Source organism: Hippocampus comes, unplaced genomic scaffold (genome assembly GCF_001891065.2).
Source record: "Hippocampus comes isolate QL1 unplaced genomic scaffold, H_comes_QL1_v1.1 scaffold146, whole genome shotgun sequence".
NCBI lineage: Eukaryota > Metazoa > Chordata > Actinopteri > Syngnathiformes > Syngnathidae > Hippocampus > Hippocampus comes.
Window position 1 is genome coordinate 75,677 of NW_017806156.1, and position 21,244 is coordinate 96,920.

General features: G+C 42.7%; 3 protein-coding genes across 13 annotated transcripts in view; 1 reads left to right on the forward strand and 2 right to left on the reverse strand.

Moving 5' to 3' along the window:
• rnf146 (ring finger protein 146) overlaps positions 1–8,577 on the forward strand; it is an 11,089-nt gene extending 2,512 nt beyond the window's left edge. For all 3 annotated transcript variants that reach the window (XM_019895074.1, XM_019895073.1, XM_019895072.1), the window contains exon 3: positions 6,435–8,577. In XM_019895074.1, coding sequence (XP_019750633.1) covers positions 6,447–7,625 — 1,179 coding nt within the window. In that variant the 5' untranslated portion in view covers positions 6,435–6,446 and the 3' untranslated portion in view covers positions 7,626–8,577. The remainder of the gene's footprint in view (positions 1–6,434) is intronic.
• Positions 8,578–8,942: 365 nt separating this feature from the next.
• On the reverse strand, positions 8,943–12,691 carry LOC109531047 (ethylmalonyl-CoA decarboxylase-like). 2 transcript variants are annotated; one of them, XM_019895070.1, is made up of 7 exons: positions 12,572–12,691; positions 11,814–11,882; positions 11,416–11,588; positions 10,865–11,007; positions 10,501–10,553; positions 10,331–10,411; positions 8,943–9,742 (listed from the first exon to the last, which is right to left on the reverse strand). In XM_019895070.1, the coding sequence occupies exons 1-7, from the start codon at positions 12,661–12,663 to the stop codon at positions 9,325–9,327; spliced, it is 1,029 nt and encodes a 342-aa protein (XP_019750629.1). In that variant the 5' UTR covers positions 12,664–12,691; the 3' UTR covers positions 8,943–9,324. The 2 variants fall into 2 exon arrangements, with proteins under 2 accessions (XP_019750629.1, XP_019750630.1); XM_019895071.1 differs by lacking the exon at positions 12,572–12,691 and adding an exon at positions 12,464–12,559.
• Positions 12,692–15,578: 2,887 nt separating this feature from the next.
• Positions 15,579–21,244, reverse strand: part of LOC109531046 (uncharacterized protein KIAA0408) — a 44,543-nt gene continuing 38,877 nt past the window's right edge. For 5 of the 8 annotated variants that reach the window (XM_019895068.1, XM_019895069.1, XM_019895066.1 and 2 more), the window contains 5 exons: positions 20,234–20,313; positions 18,307–20,104; positions 15,999–16,270; positions 15,819–15,854; positions 15,579–15,736 (listed from right to left, as the gene is read on the reverse strand). In XM_019895068.1, coding sequence (XP_019750627.1) covers positions 16,151–16,270; positions 18,307–20,104; positions 20,234–20,313 — 1,998 coding nt within the window. In that variant the 3' untranslated portion in view covers positions 15,579–15,736; positions 15,819–15,854; positions 15,999–16,150. The remainder of the gene's footprint in view (positions 15,737–15,818; positions 15,855–15,998; positions 16,271–18,306; positions 20,105–20,233; positions 20,314–21,244) is intronic. The other 3 variants (XM_019895064.1, XM_019895062.1, XM_019895065.1) reach the window with 3 other exon arrangements.

The following is a 21,244-nucleotide window of genomic DNA, read 5'->3' on the forward strand; positions in this document are numbered from 1 at the left end:
CTTGGCCTTGGCCTTGGCCTCGGAGGCAAGTCCTTGGCCTTGGCCTTGGCCTCGGGTTGCCGGTCCTTGGACACAACACTGCTCCATATTTCCTCCCTTCGAATGCTCCATGCGCAAACTCTGCCAATGAGAGCACTACTGCCCCCTAATGTAGTAGAGGTGTAACTGCACTTCATTCGAGGACAGTTAAAAAAAAAATCAAAATAAAAAAAATAAAGCGTGCTCCCCCAGGTAAAACGCGCCCCCCATTGACGGGAGCTCGCCCGCCCCCAGTGTTTGAGAAACACTGGCTTATAGCCATTAGTATATATTATCAAGTCAAGTCAACTTTATTGTCAAATATGCTCTATCTGCAACATACAGCACAGATGAAATTTCTTTCCTCTCAACCACTGTGCAACCAACAGAACAGTTAACATAAAATAACAAAATAATACAATACAACACATAAGACACAGACAGTTGTGCAATCTTAACCACTTTTACTGCATTCACTTTGTTGTTTGAAGCAGTTATAGATGAAAGAGGAGAGAATCTGAGTTTTATTTTCAAATAAATTGATTTTATATCACGCTAATGCATTTTCAGTTATTCTCTAAAAATGTATACAGCGCACATTGACTGCTCACCAACGCTCATTTTATTTTGAAGTCCCATTAAACAGACGTGTATGAAATGCAAACACAAAGGAGCCAACGTATTTTTTGCACAAATGCAGATAATCAATCTAAATAAGAGACATAAAAATGTTTCTCACAGAAATTGGTGAAAAAAATAAAATGAAAAGATGCGCTCTACTGTAATGTAATTTTGAGAACATTTTGTTGTGCAGATTTTAAAAGGCAAAACCAGAACTCCCGACTGTATTGTGAAAGCAAATCACATTTGTCATATTATAAGCATCCAGTAGACTATATCCGTCCATTTTCTGAATCACTTATCCTCAATATTAATACAGTAAACATTCTCTAGTACAGACTCGTGTTTGCGCTGTCCAATCTGTCCTGATAACAGAAATTCCTCATTTGGGAAATGAGCATGGTACATGTCCTTTATGAACCTGCAAGTATGTTGACAAAATACACGTGTAACAACACAATCAATAAAATGCAAAAATATACTGTCCAAAAACTGTTTACAGTAATCCCTCGTTTATCGCGGTTAATGGGGACCAAAACCACCCGTGATAAACGAACACACACACACACACACACACACACACACACACACACACACACACAGGCCAGCGATCGCGTGGGCGTGCTGCAGACATGTTTATGATTAGTCAATTAAGGTTGTTTAGACAATTAAGGATGGAGAGACCTGCTTTTGTTCTTATAAGTCTCTCTCTCTCTCTCTCTCTCTCTCTCTCTCTCTCTCTCTCTCTCTCTCTCTAGATAGATATGATATATCTATATATCGATATCTATATCTATCTATATCTATATCTATCTATATCTATATATATATACACACATATATATATAAACTCTCTCACTCTCTCTCTCTCTCTCTCTCTCGCTGTCTTTTTCTCAGCAACACACATACACTCACCTGCCCGCCCATGTGTGCACGCACACACACACGTGCTCCTCATGGACCTTCCACGCTTGAGCAGAGTGCGCACACAGTAGCACGCATAGTAAACAACACTTAGACACTGATTTTTGCGGACTTCAAAAAAAATTTTTATTTTATTTTTTATGATTGTTTGAAAAAATCCGAGATGCACCAAAGCCGTGATAAATGAACCGCGAAATAGCAGGGATCACTGTATATAACAAAAACCGCAATACAGGTGTATCCCAAAAAAATCACAACAGTACAATACGTACAGTATTTTAATGTTTATTTTTTTCTGTCTTGGGAAAAAATGTGTCTATTTTGGATTGTTTTGTTGGATACATTCTTTTGTTTACGACAATGTTTGCCTGCGTGTCATACAGTTTTCTTGCTTGTTGCAAGTAACTGTCCAGTTGATCACCGATGTCTGGTGATTCTTGTACATACTGAAGGATTTTTGTTGCCATTTGCATTGCTTCCTTGCTGGATGGTGGTTTGTCATCAGGAGTTGAATCGATGCCTTGTTTTTTGAAGTTTCGTAGATTTGCGTCTTTCCGACTCCAAGTGTCTCCTGGATGCTTTTTACTTTGTGTCCAGCCTCGCTCAAACAGATGCATTTCACTCGCTCCGCTACAGTCATTACAGTTCTGCTGCGTTTCGATGTCATGATCTACACGACGTAAGTGAATAAAGTTAAAATCTTTCGCAATTACAGTAAAACGCACGCCAATAAAAAGTCACTTCCACGTCATCGTTTCGAATCTGATGAATGAAAACAGCGAAGCGAACACGTTTCTTCTGTCGTGTCGAGTGGGTGCTGCTTTTTAAGCTAGTGCCGCGATCTACGGGACATAAGTGAATAAAGTTAAAATCTTTCGCAATTTGAGTAAAACGCACGCCAATAAAAAGTCACTTACACGTCGTCGTTTCGGATCTGATGATAGAAAAAGGCAAAGTGAGAACGTGTCTTCCGTCGTGTCTTTCCGTCGCATCGGGTGGGCGTTGCGTGTATTTAAGCTGCCGCGGCCATCCGGGTTACGGCTCGTGGAATTTCCGCTTACGTAAGTTCCGATAACGTGTAATATCGTAGTCAAAATGTTAATGCATTTTTATTCCGGGTGAAGGAAATTCCTTTTCATAGAATTCCGGGGATGGGAATGTTTACTGTATACTAATCTTCTCGGCTACTCCTCCCGGTTGACGTACTGTTTCACGTTGTGTATAACATTGTTTTATAATCATTTTCTCTCCAGACACTTATTAAAGTTGGATATGCTCCGCATTCGCGCAGTTACAGCGAGACGTCTGTGGTTTACTCAGTTACTTAAGCATTTTTAATTCTGGTCTTTCACAATGACATGACATGGCATTAGCTTGGCAATTGGAATGGCTTCTCTGGCTTTCCCTCTGTTAATCACACCTCGTAATACCTTCGTGAGAATGAGGCTTGGAAGAAGTGTAGCTTATCTCCTGCCATTGGAGGTGAGATGACGGAGGCTTTGACTACTGAACTGCAACGTGTTTAGCAGGCAGTAGTAACCAGACCAAGCTCGTTGCTAACATTGCTGTCACGAGCTGCAGCGGCGTCTCGCCTTAATCCTGCCGACTTCCCGCCTGTAGATGACATAAGCATCCCAGTGAGTCGTTGCGGGACGGTCTGCACCATTCAGTTATCACGGGGCCGGAGGGGAACTGTGATTCTCACTTTTGCTATTCTTTGTGTTTTGTGAGTCTTACAATAAAAAAAACGTCTGTGCTTGTATTGTTTGAAGACATACCCAGCATGCCTTGAGGGCATAAAAAAATGTAAATGGTTATTAAAAATTACAGGTTTGTTGTTGGTAGTGTATTCTTTCCCAGTAGTATTTATTTGCATTGACCCAACTTATTAATTTTCCATTGACTCTTAGGTTGAATTTTGCACTGTAGGTTTGTTATGCACGGTGACGTACGGTGTTATGATTCACGTCTCTGTATCGTTGTTCAATGTGCCACTTGGTGGCAGCCGTGCGGCGTAAGATTGGTAAGTGAAAGCATTGGCGTCAAAATCAAGCTGCATTTGACATATTAATCGCATGCAATTTGCTGCAGGTGACAAATGACGATGGACGCAATAAAATCTTTTCTACATCGTCTTCGCGATACAGTAAATATTCTCTAGTGCGGACTCGTGTTTGCGCTGTCCAATTTGTCCTGATAACAGAAATTCCTCATTTGGGAAATGAGCATGGTACATGTCCTTTATGAACCTGCAAGTATGTTGACAAAATGCACGGCTGGACAAGGCTTGAACCTGCAAGTATGGTGACAAAATGCACGTGTAACGACACAAGCAATAAAATGTAAAAATATACTGTCCAAAAACTCTTTATATAACAAAAACTGCAGTACAGTATACCGTACAGGTGTAGAGTATCAACAAATCACACCAACACAGTACAGTACAGTATTTTAATGGTGATTTTTTTCCGTCTTGGGAAAAAATGAGTCTATTTTGGGTTGTTTTGTTCGATTCATTCTTTGGTGTATGAAAATGTTTGCCTGCGTATCATACAGTTTTGTTGCTAGTTGCAAGTAACTGTCCCGTTGATGATCACTGATGTCTGGTGATTCTTGTGCAGCAATCAGGTTTAAAATCTTTCGCAATTACAGTAAAACGCACACCAATAAAAAGTCACTTACACGTCATCGTTTTGAATCTGATGAATGAAAACGGCGAAGCGAACATGTTTCTTCTGTCATGTCGAGTGGGTGCTGCTTTTAAGCTAGTGCCGCGTTCTACAGGACGTTAAGTGAATAAAGTTAAAATCATTCACAATTACAGTAAAACGCACGCCAATAAAAACTCACTTACACGTCGTCGTTTTAAATCTGATGATCGAAAAATGCGAAGTCAAAATGTGTCTCGGTGTCATCTTTCCGTAGCATCGGGTGGGCGTTGCGTTTATTTCAGCTCCCGCGGCATGACGTCTCAATCCGGGTTACGGGTAGTGGAATTTCCGCTTACGTAAGTTCCGGTAACATGTAATATCGTAGTCAAAACGTTAATGCACAGGCTTTTGTTCCGGGTGAAGGATATTCCTTTTCATAGAATTCAGGGGATGGGAATATTTACTGTATATGTCGTCAAATTGCCCAGCTGGAGTTTTCAGTAGTCTCCTATACTATCCATTACAATGTGATTGCTTGAACAGTGTAAAGTTTGTGAAATCTTTTTAGAACCTAATCCTGCTTTCAACGTCTTCACAACAGTATCTCGGACCTGGCTGGAGTGTTCCTTGGGTTCCATGATGCTCTTTGCGCTTTAAACAGCCCGCCGAGCCTATCACAGAGCAGGTGCATTTATCCTGAGACTGATTACACACAGGTGGACTGTATTTATTAGCAATGGTGAGATGAAGCCCCATGAACCACCGAAACTTTCAGCCATCTGTGTGATTCATTTACTCGACGGCGCAAGCAAGAGTTCACTAAAATGTACTACAGTCTCGTTTCCCCCGACAAAACAAGTGATGAAACTGTATTCGACATAGTTATGTGCTTGTTACTTTGTATTAGTGCTTGTAAATGCTGTAGATAAGGAGGATTAAAACATTTGTTCCATTGGTTTTTATAATTAAAAAAAAAAAGTTCTGGTTTTTGGGTTGGGATTTCTCCTGTCACGGGGCACAGATGATGCTGGTGTAGAAAAAGTACACGAGGGCCACTTTGAATGAATTAGGGAAACTATGTTTTTGTCGTTGCCAGTACTTCGGTGGATTTTCGTGTTTGTCAATGTTTGGTTCTGCCAAGTATTTCTGAACTTCAGTTGTAGCATTCACTGTCACAGATATTGATGGGGTTTCTTACAGAACTCCCAAACTGGGGAATACTTCTTTTTTGCTCGTTCCATTGTTCCAACTTGCACATATTTCCAGTGGAGTGAACACAACACAAGCAGTGAGGTGGATTTAACATGTTGTTTTGCACTTTTTTTGTGGTTCAAATGACACGCGGCCTAACCGCTAAACCAGATATCCACTTCCTGAATCCTTCACAAGGTACGGTGCTTGAGGAAGGTTTGAAGGTCATTGCTTAAATCACCGATCCATGCTCTGCTTTGTGGCTGCACACCACACACTTTGAAGTCTGTGTTCATTTTTCCCATCACCACTATTTATCATTATCAGTCATTTAGCTCAACATTGAATCATTCAAAAATACTCTAAACTTCTGCAGTGAGATGGCTGCACTGACCCGAATAATATTGCACGCCCCACTTTTCATTTTTTTTTCCTAAAAAAAATAGAAAAAGAAAAGTTTAAAATATGTGCATTTTGTTCCACTTCATGATTGTGCCCCCATTGGTATTGATCATTCAAAAATATTTTATATCTTTATGTTTGAAGCCTGAAATGTGGCAAAAGGTCAAAAGGTTCTAGTGGGCAGAGTACTGTACAAGTACCACTGTATTTAGGAATTACGGGGGGGAGTAAAAAACTGATTTTCGGCAGTACTGATGGAAACAGGTCAAGCACAAGCTGCTGATTGATTTCGAACATGGGTCATGTTTGCAAATTAATGAGCTCTGCCTCTGCAAAAACACACACACACACACACACACTCTGAGTAGTGCACGGGCGCCAAAGTGAATTTCCAAACCAAATGTTAATGGTCTTGTTTTTTGTAAACCAGAATTTCCGTTTAAAAAAAAAAAGTTTCTTGGCTGGTTCAATTTACAAGGGAAAAAACCCCACACAAAGCAAGGTAAAAAACTGCAATAGATGAAGTTATAATCAGAAATGAAAACTTAGAGTGAAGTTGCAATAACGGAACCACAATCTTGTGATGCATTCTGTAATGATTTTATTTTTCTCTCGTCCCAATTCCAGTACGTGCTAAGGATGGCTAGTTGTGGGGAAGTAGACCACTCTGTTAGCTCACTTCCCCCAAGTAAGAAAGGCGGCGGCGGCAGCAACAGCAGCAGCAATGGTGCCGCTGGTAGCGGGAGCAGTGCCGAAACATCGTGTCCTGGCTCCAACAACACGTCCCCAGCGCTCTCTGTACCCGAGTGTGCCATCTGTCTGCAGAGCTGCGTCCACCCAGTGCAACTCCCATGCCACCACGTCTTCTGTTTCCTGTGTGTAAAGGGGGCATCCTGGCAGAGCAAGCGCTGTGCTCTCTGCAGACAGGAAGTGCCGGATGACTTCTTGGAAAGGCCCACACTTCTCTCTCCGGAGGAGCTGAAAGCGTCCGCGGGAGGTCGGGGCGGGGAAGTGAGTGATCACGCCTGGTATTACGAGGGCCGCAATGGTTGGTGGCAATATGATGTACGAACCAGCCGGGAGCTGGAGGACGCTTTCTCCAAGGGCAAGAAGACGGCGGAGATGCTCATCGCCGGGTTTTTGTATGTAGCCGACTTGGAGAACATGGTGCAGTACAGGCGTAATGAACACGGACGTCGGCGCAAAATGAAGCGGGATGTTTTGGATATTCCTAAGAAGGGAGTGGCTGGGCTGCGTTTGGACACCGAGGCCGTCACGGGGGCAATTGGGGCAGCGGGTCGAGAAAACTCTGCTGATGGAGCCGATACCACAGCAGCTGGTGTGCAACAGCAGGGCGCGGTCCTCCCTTCCACGACATCAGCCCCTCTGCCCAATGCAAGACCTCCGACTAACTTGGGCGGTCAACCTGGCGGCAGCAGCCCCGCGCTGGAGGACGCTCTCTCACAACTCCAACTCAGCCACAGGCCCACTCCATTTCACGAGCGATCTGGGGCAGGTGAAGGAGAGGAAGAAGACGAAGAGGACGAGGCTTCACCCTCCAGGTCCTCTGACCCTCACACCTCCGTGGACGAATCCGGCTCTGGAGACTGGAGCGATGACGAGCAAGAAGATCACGATGAAGGGGAAGGAGGAGGCAATGGTGAGCATGAGGAGCCATGGGAGGATTGGCCGCAGAGGCAAAGACTGAACCCCGAGGACAGAGCCCTCCCTGGTGCAGAGTCCATTTCCCCCCTTTCATCATCTACGAGCGGAAGGTCCCGAATGGCGGATGGCCAGTGTGCAGTGACTGAAGTGTGAAGTTTGTCCGAAATCAAGTCACCGTTTGGTTCCATTAATTTATTCTCTTTTTTGTGCTCTCATTCATTCGTTCACTACTCACAAACTGATTATGTGCTCGAGCAGCTCCGACAGGCTGCTTATTTTAAGTCAGGAGCTCCTTTCGTGTCATTTGACGATCTGTGACATGTCTTGAGAGCGAGTGAGAATGGGGTCGTTTGGAACTGCGTCATTCTCACCGTGAATAGCCACATTCTAATCATCGTTAACTCTCTCAGATAACATGACACACATGGAATTCAACATGTGACTGTTGACTAACACCCAACCTCCCGGATAAGTTTGCTTTCAGAATTAGCAAATTGTGAATTTTCAGTGCACTTGTGTATGTGAAATCATCTTGAGGCGGTCTGTGTCTTTTCTCTATCGCTCATGAGGCACCAAGTTCAAATGTGTGATCTGACAACAGTAAAGTCTCCTGATCTTACTCGCCGTTGAGTTTTGATTTCAGCATTTGACCTCTTAACTGCTGCTGTTGCTGCAAAAAAATATATTTACACACATTTCGCACTAAAATTGTTCAAACTCTTGAAGTCATTGGAACTTTAATGTTAAGCATTAGTGTTGTACATTTATAAGTTGGCTACAACCCGAGTATCCTCACTGATGTGTTGCTAAAATAGAAGGTTAAACTGGTGCATGTTTGAAGAGTTATTTTAACGCGACGTGTGACAAGATGCTCTTGATATTTTGGGTTTGGTGTGGCTAAATGTCCTTTGGTTTTGACATTGGTTTTAAATCCAATGAGGCAGTAAATACATCAAGCCGTTCCGAATCAAAAAGTTTGAAGTTACTCTACGAGCTTAATCTCCTCAGTTGTTACCACTTTAAATGGATTTTTTTTTTGTAACAATTTTCGCTTGGAAATTTTTTTTACTTGGGTTTGTGAATTTAATAAATGGTCATTTCATCATCACGTGGTCTTTCTTTTTGCCCTACTATTATGTGTGACTTGCAATTGTTTTCCTTTACAACACTGGTGTCAAAGTCAAGGCCCGGGGGCCAGATCCGGCCCCCATGTCATTTTATGTGGCCCGCGGGAGCAAATCATGTGTGTTGACTATCATGATTCTTGCTGAAATATGTACCGAAATGTCAAATTGTCATGGGTAATAACATTGAGATTTTGCACCGGCCCTCCGAGGGAAGCCGTAACTCCGAAGTGGCCTGCGACAAAAAATGAGTTTGACACCCCTGCTTTACAACAATAAATTTCGACTAACAGATGACATTTGTCACAAAAGCATCCCTTTTTGAATCCCAAATAAGCTTACAAAATAAGTATTCTTAGTGTGGTGAATGTTCACCGTGTCTTTAATAAAACCAAAGCAACTAAATTTACAAGGTCAAGGATCAGATGAGAAAATAAAAATGAAAACACGGCAAAAAAGATGTACGTGATTTTTTTTTCCATAATGAAGCGTGACACCCTACTATTGTAAACAGTGTCAATGAAACACGCTCAGAACAATTTCAGGTTACATGACAAATGACAGACTAGTTTCAGACCAGTTTCTCTCGGTGGGTTAACATCATCCTAGTTGTTAAAATGCACTGCAGCAAGGTTTTATTCATTCCAAGTTTGACCGACACAGTTTCCACTGTTGGGTTTATTGCAATGATTCAAGTCTTTTGCATTTGACTGGTCAATATGATGTGCTCATTTGTGTTTCGACTTGCTGGTAAGTGCCTGCAGGTTGGATGGACCACCCCAAACAGTACCAAACACCTCCCTCTCAGTCCTCAGAGCCTCCGTTAGAGGGAGCTCTCGCCCTGACAAGGTGACCTTTTTAATAGCCTGGATAACTGCTGGTGGCCCTTTCGTGTAGTGACTGAGCCACTTCTCAGCCTGCTGTCGGACAGTCCCCACACCTTCCTCGACCAGGGGGTCTTTGAGAGCTCCGTCTGCCAGCCGAATATGAAGGCCAAGTTCAGGATCCACTTTTGAAGCACTGCAGAGCAACTTGAGGCAATTCTGGCTTCCGACAAGATAGACGAGTCGAGCAGCTCCGCCCCAGCCTGGGACCACACCCATGTGTTTGTGGACAAACTGGATCACACTGCCAGGTGCCATTAATCTGAAAAACAAGTATTAGACACAAATGATTTTATGAGCAAGATTGGGTTATCCTGTTTGATGAAAAGGTACACAAAATTCAAGCATATCTCCTCTTTCAATCCAGGTTCGCAAGAGCCCAAGCATACAGTAAGTCTCGGAAAGACTTATCTTGTGAGCAGTGTGTTTCAGGGTTATTGTTCCTCCCAAAACTGCTTGGCAAACAGTTGAAGCTGACAGTTGAAAGTAACCATGCCAAATAGAGGGACAACTGCTTGTGTTGAGCGTTTTTCTAACGTGTCATTTACCACAATAAAATCACAAGGAGAGGAGTTAACGATTAGAATGTACTTAGCATGTAAGCTAACTAATAGTCCAACTTCTTTTTCTTTGTATTTTCCAGTCTTCTGTGGCACGACCCTCAGTTGGTGTAAGACACTCGCAATCGGGATATTTCGCGTGCGTGTGTGTGTGTTGTGCTGTGTTAGACGCCTCGAGTACATCACATACTTTGACGAGGAGGAAGCAACCATTTAACACTGTTTTTCCTTGTCATGTGTGGGGTCCCTAATATTTTAAAAAATATGGTTCAAAATTGGTGTGTGTGTACCTGAAATCACAGGCAGTGGTAAGTTCTGCGCCTCCACCCAGAGCTCTCCCTTCCACAAGGGCAACGGAGATCAGAGGCAGCCTGCACTGGGAACATCACATAGAGTATTGTGCTCCAAGTACATAAAACCGCATAAGATTTAATGATGCGGCATAAAAATGGCCCCTTGCCTGAGTAGTCTTGTCAGAACATTCTGCATAAACATACACATCTCCATGCCATCCTACAAGACAAAAGCAACATCACTTCAGGAGACAATAATTTACATTCACAATCAAATAACTAGTGGGAGTTTATCAAGAGCCCCTGTTACACAGTAGCAAACTATTTCCACATGAAAAGCAATACAGGTAATCTATTCTGGATGACCAAGCAGCTGAATAGGACACGTAAAAAATTTTACAAACAAAAATAAAAATGAATACGTGTTCAGAATAATTTTTCACACTTCCAAAAATTTGCTGACTTTGATCGCAAGAGAAGTACTCTGCTTAAGGGTGTATGCTTCAGAGCTGCAAACTTTTAGAGTCATACTTGGGGTTTGGATAATTGTTTGAAAGCATTGAGGTCCAATCCGGAACAGAACGTTCCCGCAGCACCCTGGAGTATGAGGCCTTTTCCATCGGCCCACTCTTCCAGGAGGCTCACCTTTTCCTCCAACTGCACCATCATGGTACCTGGGATAGAACAGCACAATTCCCAACCATTACTGAACTAAGGAACACATTTTACATTCGAAAAATCTCATGACACACCACCAAACCTATTTGTCAAAAAGAAAAAAAGGTAGATCCGCCGGTTTTAATGGTGTCATTTCTCAACTTAACTGAAAGAGCATTTAATCGTCTCTGCCTGTCACTATACGCTGCTGGCATGAATAGATGAATAGAGATTTGTAATTCATGATTTTGGACCAATGAAATGAAATGCGATACTTTCCCACAGCATACCAGTTGATCACTTATGGCACACTAATGTGCCAATGGCAGACTAGGTGGGATTTTCTAGTTTACATGTACGGTAATAGCAAAGAGAAAAGACATGTACAGAGAGTATATCCGGAGTGTTTTTTCATCAAACTTAACCGGTAAAGGCATTCATGTGGGATGGGTTGTTGATTTTGAGGACAGCAATGCCAGACTCCTGTTTGGAAAGATCAATGGAACCTCCAGGGAAGCCCAGCAGCTTGGCCTTTGTTTCCTCCTGGTCAAAATCCATCTCGGTGTAAACTCTGCCACCCATCTGTCTCTGCCACATCCTTGAGAATATATGGCATGTTAAGTCACATTAAACCAATATGCAGATATTTGTCTTCTGCATGGAATAACAAATGTCAATTGAAGACCACTCTGACAATGTCAAATTGAGCATCACTATTTTTGTCAAGGCATTTTTTGTTGTTGTAATTGCATCTCATTGACTTGACATTGAAGCTTTTGACATTAGAGTGTATTCGACAGAAAAAAAAAGTCTCTAAGGATACCTGGCCCAGCTGCCACACACATGGCTCTCCCTCAGGAAATGACGCCTCACTGCATGGATAACCATGATCCTTCAGCATGGACATGAAGCACAGGCATAATGTTTACATTTACATTGATGGATTTGGCCAAACGACCATGAAAAACAACAATTTCGTTGCTCTCTCTCTCTCTCTCTCTCTCTCTCTCTCTCTCTCTCTCTCTCTCTATATATATATATATATATATATATACTGTATATGTCGATTCGATTCACACTGTGAGTCGATTGGAAGAATTAAGTGATTTGATAATAATCAAGAGAAAGAAAAGCCGGACCCTCCCGATGTATGACTAATCTTCCTGCTGTAGACTGTAAATGTCCCCAGTGTGGGACAAATAAAGGATATCTCAATCTTAATATTGTCTCCAGTGAGCTACTTTTGTGTCATTTGATGGCTGTTACCATCACGTGCTGTGTTAAAGCTTGTGCTGTCACGTGAATGCGACATTTGCCTGACTCCGGGTCTAATGGGCGAAATAAATGCGAGTAAAAACACGGATGTGTGGATACTTAGAAACAGCGTTCAGGCGGTTAGCATCAATGATAAGAAAACATTGTCACACAGTGTGTTTGTATCAGGGACATAAAATGTTCTTTACTGTGAAACACATATTTTAAGTTGTTTTCTTTTTTAAGTTGTAGGGTGAGTCGATGTCGCGTGCGAACACCTTGGTATCTAACGATCTCACTTTTGCAGCGCAAGTGGACAAAACCAACCTTGAACGTTGAAATGAATCTCCGCCGAACAGCGAACAGGAAGTCTTCTCCTTTGATTTGAATGGCCCTTTGCAACCAGCAATCGGGCGCATCACCGCCACCTACCGAACTTGTGTGGATCAGCAGGGTTAGACTTTAAGCACCAAAGGACCAAGGGGGTTTGTTCGTCGACCCGTCGCAAGCAGTATGGGCAAGTGAATTTTCTCTGCTCCCAAATTTGGACTGAAAACTAGTGGGGCAATGTAGTTAGCAACGATTTGGGGCATTTCAACCACTGGATATTTGTTGTGTTTTTGTTTGTTTGTTTTGAATGGAATCTATTTTAACTTTGTCATTTGATACTACGTACAATGACCGCCCTCTGCAGAGACCCGACATTGAGGATTAATTAAGTTTTTAAACCTGTGACCCTCGAGGATAAGCGGGTCAGATCATGGATGGATGGATGACATTATACTCGGTGTGTGCAGTGACAGGGACGTGTGTGCTTACCTTCTTAGTTATTTCTTAACCGACTGCCGTTTAGGGAAACTAGAGCCAATGAAATATTTAGGCGTAAAAAAATAGACATACTGTTCCGCGAAAATGTGCATTGCAGCCGATCAACAAATAACATTGGTGTCCAGTAAATGAAAAAGAACGATAAGCACCAAGTTCGATATACTGTATTGTAGAAATAATATAGCTATTTTTAAGAAAAATATCATAACGTTAGCGCCACAATAGTAGGTTGTGATAGTCTCCTACAGAATGTAAAAGCAGAAGGGCCAGCCACAGGCGGAAGTGACGTCAGAGCCGACTCGCCAATGTGGCAGCAGTCGTGGTAAAATAATGCACTGTTGAACAAATAAATACTGTACTGCCATGCACGTTGGGCAACAATAAGACCTTAAATTAAACGAATATATAAACCGGTTACTTGACCCTTAAGAGAAAGCCAGAATATGAGAGAGAACCCAGGCACGTCATTTGAAAACATTTAAGCAAATTAGCTAACGTAGTTACAATGTCTGCACAGCGCACACCGTAACATATACTATGGTGCTTGACCTTCTCCTTGTTTATGTCTGGACGAGTGCATTGCAAACCCGCTCTGATTGATAACCAATTCTTCCAAACATCACAGAGGTGCAATCGAACACAGGTCCTGTCTCTGCATCATGAAGCCGTAGGAGTATTTATATCTATATCGCGTCACTACATCCAAGGGTAGGATTTCTGGCATCCGAAAATCCTTGCACCTGTTATTTGAGTTCATCTTGGATGCCAGGTTTCACACTATGCACGGGTTACTTTCTTTTTCCATTTGTCAAAACAAATGGCTAAATGTGTGACTATGCATGTCGATGCTGTCGCAGTTAACACACTAACACATCACTCGGGAAATATAGTCTAATAATAAGCTTGCAGTAAATTTGACGCGAAACGGATCAACGGCATTCATGCAGGAATTCTTCGATTAATTGCACAGAAGTGCAAAGTCACTACCTGTTTCCAAGCTCTGCATCCATGACTCAGAATTAGATATCTCAGTATTACCTGAGATGTCTGCCAACAAGATTGAAGAAGCCTTGCGGCCATTTGTCTCTTGAACTATATTGCGCTCCAACAGTCCTTTTGACAAAGAGTGATTCATTGAATGGATGTGTCTCGCTGTTCAGAAATGAAGGAATTTCACTAATGATAACTCTTCCTCATTCATGGCTGCATATTTTCCAAATCAACACATTTTACAGTCAAAATTCATTTCAGAGTGAAAAGACTCGTCCTGATCCGAGCATTCACAACTGTGGGCAAGCTAAAAAGGACGCAAATTTTTAAGTGTAGCTTTTCAGAAACAAGGTACAACAAAACAGGGGTATTCGTGACAAAATAGTAACAACTCTGATGCGTCACTTGAGAAACACCCCATGAGTAGATGTGACAAAGAGACTAATTGGATTTAAGACTCCTTTTCGTCCTTATTTTATTCCACACAATTAACAGCAAAGGCATCACTTTAATAGTGATGGGGCCAAATACTTTGTCCTGATATGTTACCATTGATTAGTATAAGTAGCAAAAGGCCTTGTCCTTATTCAGTAAGCATTACTATCCATGTTGCAGAGTAAATGAAGCAGTAACGTCAGATACAATACAACTTAAAGCAATGAGATGACCGCAAAATTTTCTACCCCCCAATTTTGCTGCTGTAGACTGTAAATTTCCCCAGTGTGGGACAAATAAAGGATATCTTATCTTAAAACTGCCATGAGAAACATCAGCTTTCAAACTGAAGTGAGAAAATCCTACTGACAAAGCCAGTCTTTGGTGCAAAGTTATAAAAGCAAACTCATATTTTATAAATACTAAAGAAATGAAATGTGGATTCAAGATATGATCCTCATAAAGTCAGCGCTGAATTTAAAACAAAATTGTAAGTCACAGGCAAGGTACAGTACATGTACGAAATTCTATTCAAAGCAAAAATTGACACTTTGATGCTGCTCATAGAGTATATGTGAATCGAACATGATTCTCTCTTGATGTCAAAACGCATTATGATGATGCATCACTTTCAGTTGTAAATTGTGTTTGTAGAATGAAGGTAAATAGTGACACGTGGTGAGTAGATTTACAAGGCTTCTCCAGTCAAGACTAGAATTTAGACCTGAGTGAAGTAAATCACAATATTTTCAACACGCCTCAAAAGCATTCGCAATGCTTGGCAGGTCAGTGTGAGCATGTTACAACACAACCGAAGCTATTTTGGAACATCTTCTAATTAATCCGCTTGGCTCCAGTGGGTTCATTTGGAAGCAGACTCACAACTATAACTATAAATGTGTGACAGAGGAGATCAGAACCACTATGTTACAATGGTGTTGAGGATAACAGCTTATGTTTAGCTTTCATCACCGGAGTACTGCTGTTGGTCAGATAGTGAGGTGAAGATCAAAGGAAGACAGCCTCGATGCGAAAGGTCTGCCAATGGTAGAAGTAGAAGGGGAAATGGGAGATATTTGAGGATGATAGTCAGACAGTGGTGATACAGGGAGATGCAGCAGCGGAAGAGGGTGAAGTCGGGGAGTGGCTGGCCCATCGGGAAGGCAGACGTCGATTGGCTTGACGTACAGGCTTTGAGAAGACATTCTGGGTGAAAGAGATGTGTGACTCCACTTCATCCTGTGGAGGAACACATGAATTAACATTAAAGACGATAACACCATTCTATCAATTATCAAATCTAGCTCTCAAGATACTTTACATGATATTATGTTTTCCATCTGTTGTCCTCTTGGACCTGGGGAAAACAAATAGTTCCAAACAGCATTAATACTTTGTCCTGTGAAAACAATATGACAAAAAACAATGCCCATTTCAGGGAAGTGCCGATGAAAGATCTGACATTTCCACGGTTCATGGTAAGTGCACACACAGCTCCTACCTGAGCCTTATGGCGGGTAGTCCCTATAATCCTAGGACCTACGTTGTCCAAGGTGTTATGCTCCTGGTCGGGCAGGGTAGGAGAGGGACCAGACAAATTACAGTTCATAGACCTTCTATAATGAATCAAATGTCCCCTCACCCGAACACTGGTCATGAGGGCCCCCTCCGGAGCCAGACCCGTGGGTAGGGCTCGATGGTGAGCGCAAAGTGGCACCCATACGGCACAGCCTGAAGACAAAACTTGGGTCCCACTCCCCATATGCTCACCACCTGTGAGAGGTGCATAGAGAGCTCGGTGGTGGCTGAATGAGGGAGCCTTTGTGGTCCAGTCCCCGGCTTCAAAAGCTGGCTTTAGGGACATGGAATGTAACCTCTTGATAGGAATGGAGCCGGACTTGGTGTGTGAGGCTGAGAAGTTCCATTGAGACATATTGTAGTCCTCTGGAGCAGGTTGGGCCTGTCTTCCATTCTGGAGCTGTCCTCGAGAAAGGCAACGAGCAAGCATGGGTATACCAATTGCACACCGTTTCCATGCTGGTGTATTTGGGTTTACCTAGGTGGACCAGAGTGCAGCCTCCCTCCGCCTTTGGAAATTGTGCAATTAGATGGGTCCTGACTGTTGTATGTCCCTATGCAGCAAACTGCAGTCCAGAGTACCCACACTTTTTGGAGTCCTTGCTGGGGGTGCTATAAAGTGCTCCAGCTGGGGACTCCATTAATCTGAGACTTCAATGTTCACGTGGACAATGACAGTCAAGTCCTGGAGGGGCGTAATTGGGGAAAAAACGCATCCCCCAATCAAAAGCCAAGATGTGTTTTGTTATTGGACTTCTGTGCTCGTTGTGGATTGTCTATAATGAACAGCATGTTCAGACATAAGGGTGTCCACATTTGCACTTGGCACCAGGGAATCCTAGGACACAGCTCAGTGATCGGCTTTGTGGTTGCGTTCTTAGACCTGCGGTCCTGCGGTTAGACCTACATGTCTTGGACACTTGGGTGAAGAGAGGCCTTCGTGATCTCTGATTGGCGACAATGACATATGTGTCTGTTGAGTGAAGCATTTAGAGTCAAGGAGACTCAGATTTACCCTTTGTCAACAATTCTGTTCATAATCTTTATGTACAGAATGTTTAGATGCAATCAAGTGTGTTGTCCAGGGAAGCCAAGAGAACGAGTATTATAAAAAATGCTGAGATTTATTTGAGAAAAAGCATGGAGGGACACCGTTCACAGATCTGTCAAGGGAACCTTCTCCCCCTCCACGTTTTGTACTCTCATTTTATCTTGTTGGGAGATGGTGAAGGTCAGCATTCAATTGTACGAACAGTTACTTCCATTTAGCGCTGTTATATGTCAAATTCACATTACACAAGTCATTGAGGGGGTCCTGTTTGGTGACCACAGTATTCCGTCACTACTTTCTGCAAATGATGTGGTTCTTTTTCTTGATTAAGATGGAATCTTCAACTTTCATTGGAGCTGTTTAAAATCAGGTGAAGCAGTTGGGATGAGAATCTGAAACCATTGTACTCAGTCAGAAAAAGTGGAGATTCCTCTACAGGTTGGAAATTAGATCATGCCCTAAGTACCTAAGATACTTGAACCCCTCGTTCAAGTATCTTAGGTTCTTGTTCATAAGTGAAGAATGAATGGAGCGGGAGATGGACAGACGAATCGGTGCACCATCTGTAGTGTTGCTGACTCTGTATCGGTCTGTTGTGGTGAAGAAGGAGCTAAGCGGAAGAGGATAGATTGAGGGATGCATAGACAGGAACATCATTTGATGTTTGTTATATGCATTGAGAACAAAAAAAAACTCTTATTTTAAAGAAATAGGTACAGTTAAGGTGAGACAGCTTCTCTCAGCTATCTCTTTGTCCACAAAAACACTTCCTTTTGTGAGGCTCAGTATAAGGACTTTACTCTGACAAATTCTTAAAAGTGAATGTATGATAGAGATTTTGTGAAAAAGGTATATTTATATGCTAAACCACGCATTCCATGTGCAGGGAGCCTTAAAGCAAGGAAATGCCCCATATTATAATGGATAATTTGGCCTGCTTCTGTTCATGTGGCACATATTGTACCAATAATAGACAACATTCCCTCCAGAGCGGACTGACTCATTGAGAGATCATTGACGACACACAACTGAGTAATCATTATCAAGCATCATGCAAGTCATTTGAGCAAGTTTTTGTCACACCCAAATGTAGATTATTTCATCGTAAACAAGGTTCTGAATGTTCAAATCTTAATTAAGATGTTAATGTGTGCATACCGCAAAGTTAAATTTGACCCACCTGCATTTGCTGCTGTATCTGTGCCACTCTGATGTTACTGTGGGTTTTGAGAGTGGTGCTTGTCTCTATACGTGACAGCTGTCGCAACGGAGGAGCTGTGGGATAAGGAGTCATGTCTCGCATGTTCAATCCGGTGCCATCATCTTGTTGAAGGCTGACGTTAGGACCCATAGCCTTCTCATCCTGTGGTTGTGACTTAGCTGCATTCTCATAGTGCTTGAGAATTCTTTCTAATGCTCCATAGTTGGACCGTGAACCTTCAGGGCGCGGGTACGCAGCGAGAGTGAGGGGCTTCCAGGGATGGTCTTTCAACTTTCGAGTTGCAGGTGTGGAGCAGTCCATCTGGGAGGGAGGCACAGATCCATGTCTTGGAAGTGTAATTTGTCTTGGTTTACTCTGATCTGAAAGCTCCTGGAGTGAGATGTCAACTCTAGCTGGCTGAATCTGAGCTCCTGAAGAAGTGTCCCTCTTATAGATTGCATCTTTCACACTCTGGCCTGAATAGATATTTGCAGACAATGCAGACTCAGAAAGGTGAGTGTCTGTGGGTGATCTGTTTTGCGTTTTTCTGGAAGGGTTTCTTGCTGTTTGAACATTTTGTTGTACCTCAGAAAGATGTGCAGGACTCTGAGAAGTTAGTGTGTTGGCCTCCCGGACTGCAGCATTTGATTGTTCAGTTATATTGATGGACGATGTGCAATTTTTTATTCTGGCCTCTTGGACTTTATGACTTCTTGGATTCAGTTTGTCCTTTGTGTTTTGAATGGGAAGATGTGAAGTGGGAGTGGAAAATGCAGTCTCAACATTTTCGTCCATGACACCAGTTGTGTCATCAGCGCAATGCCTGGGAAGTGAATGCTCCTCCGGCACACAGTCGGCTATCACGGCTGGTTGGCAACCCACAGAGTGGCCGCCTGCTTCTGTAACATATTCTTCCTCTACCCCATGGCCCATATCTGCCTGAAACAAAATTCTGTTAAACTCTGCTGTTTTTTTTTCCAACATGATGTTTCTCCTGGAGCCCTGTAGGTTGGGACTGGTTGATGATATTTCCAGGGAGGACATTAGCAAATCTGCGGGTAATTCCGTAACAACTGGAGACGTTTGTATTTGGTGGTTGTGCAAATTCCCAATACCAGCGCTGTAGGGTGAGCGGTCTTTTCTTGAAGTCAATATGTTGGCTTCAGAGAAACTCTTCTGGACAGTCCCACATCTGGACAACTGACTGCAAGTGAACTTGGTTGCATCACAAGACCAACGGTTGTGGCAGCAGCCAATGTTACAGTTTGAATTTTTCAGAATGGAACATGATGCTACCGCACCATCTATGAAAACCTTTCCTTCATTTTCTTTCAACATTGCTTCAAACTTTCTAACAATGGATGGACTGCCATACCTTTGGTCTATTGTAACACATGGGCTGTGGCACTTTGTCATTGTTGTTATGGGGGACTCGGGGATGTGGAGTTCTGTGTCTGTCTGAGAGGGGGAGCTCAGATTCCGGGGAAAATTGCGGGGAGGAACATGGGGGGCTTCTGTATCCACAGGAAAGAGTGCGACAGGACTTTTTTGTACATCTTTGCAGCTGTTAACAGAATTGTTTTCCCAGGAATCTTTTGACCCTCTGTTGGCCCGCCAGGTGTAATCTAGTGACAAGGTAATCCAGTTTTCCTTTTCCAATTCCTTAAGTTCCTTGTAGATATGGTTGAGGTCATATGTTGCATCATTCGACTTGAGTCCAGTGTGCTCCATCTCCGCGGGGATGTTTTCTTCTGAGAGGTACAATTCAGATTGACTTCTGAAACAAATTCAGGCATATATTACTACTCTATTACGTTCAATGTGTAAGAGAGATATGTAGAATGGTTGATTTACTGATTTATCACTGTTCAACTCAGATTTGTTTACAACAATAAGGCTTTAATACCTTTTATCCTCACTCTTCTTTGTTATCTCATCCTGGTAGCTACAGAGTTCCTCACTGACACGAGCTATCTCCTTCAGAGCCTGGAACAATAAGACAAACAGAAAGAGATCTTTGGATCTTTTACTCTCATTCTTTTAATGTTGTATTTTTATTCTGAGAAAGAGAAAGGATGTAAAAAATACCCAGACAATGGACCAAAAAATGTATATGTAATACTACCTATAGTACTCAAAATATGGACAAAAGTATTGAGACACATCTTAGCTCCTATCCATTTTCTGCAGCGCTTACTATTTAATCTTGAATCTTTATTTTTCCAAGACATTTTTAAACATCCTTCAAACTTTAAGGGAGCTTTCTGGGGATGGCCCTTTTCATTTTAAACACAAATATGCCCCAGTGCAGAATGCAAAATCCATAAATGGATGAGTATGGTGTGGAAGAATGTGAGAGGCCTGACCTCAACCCCATCCAACACCTTTGGAATGAAGTACAACGGAAATTGTGAGCCAACCCCCGTCAGTAACCAGGCCTCATCAATAACTTATCATACAGCCATTTATATTTTTCTTGACTCAGGGACTCTGAAATCGCTTTAAATGTCTTTTCAAGAGGAGGATGCTAGCTAAGTTAACATCTATGATGGACAGACCCTCCCACCCCCTCCAGGCCATCCTGACAGCACTGGGCAGCTCCTTCAGCCAGAGACTGATACGAGAGTGCTGCAAGAAGGAGAGGTACTGCCGCTTGTTCCTGCCGACTGCTGTCAGGCTATCGAATCAACGGTCCTGAAAACCTGGACTCACCCCCACTCACCGATTTTAAATAGCACAGCCACCTTATGCAGCATATGCTTATATATTCAGAGATGAAAGTGGACTTTTCTGAAAATTCCGGAATAAATAAATAAACAAATAAATGTGTGTGTGTGTGTGTGTGTGTGTGTGTGTGTGTGTGTGTGTGTGCGTGCGCGCGCGCGCACACACACACACACCCACGCACGCACCTGCC

Excerpts from the sequence above, each read along its gene's own strand:
- LOC109531047 (XM_019895070.1), bottom strand. The coding sequence starts at position 12,663 with ATGCGCCCGATTGCTGGTTGCAAAGGGCCATTCAAATCAAAGGAGAAG. Across the intron at positions 11,589-11,813 it reads GTGTGTGGCAGCTGGGCCAG|GATGTGGCAGAGACAGATGG; the intron begins GTATCCTTAGAG and ends TATATTCTCAAG. Across the intron at positions 10,412-10,500 it reads GTTCTGACAAGACTACTCAG|GCTGCCTCTGATCTCCGTTG; the intron begins GCAAGGGGCCAT and ends TTCCCAGTGCAG.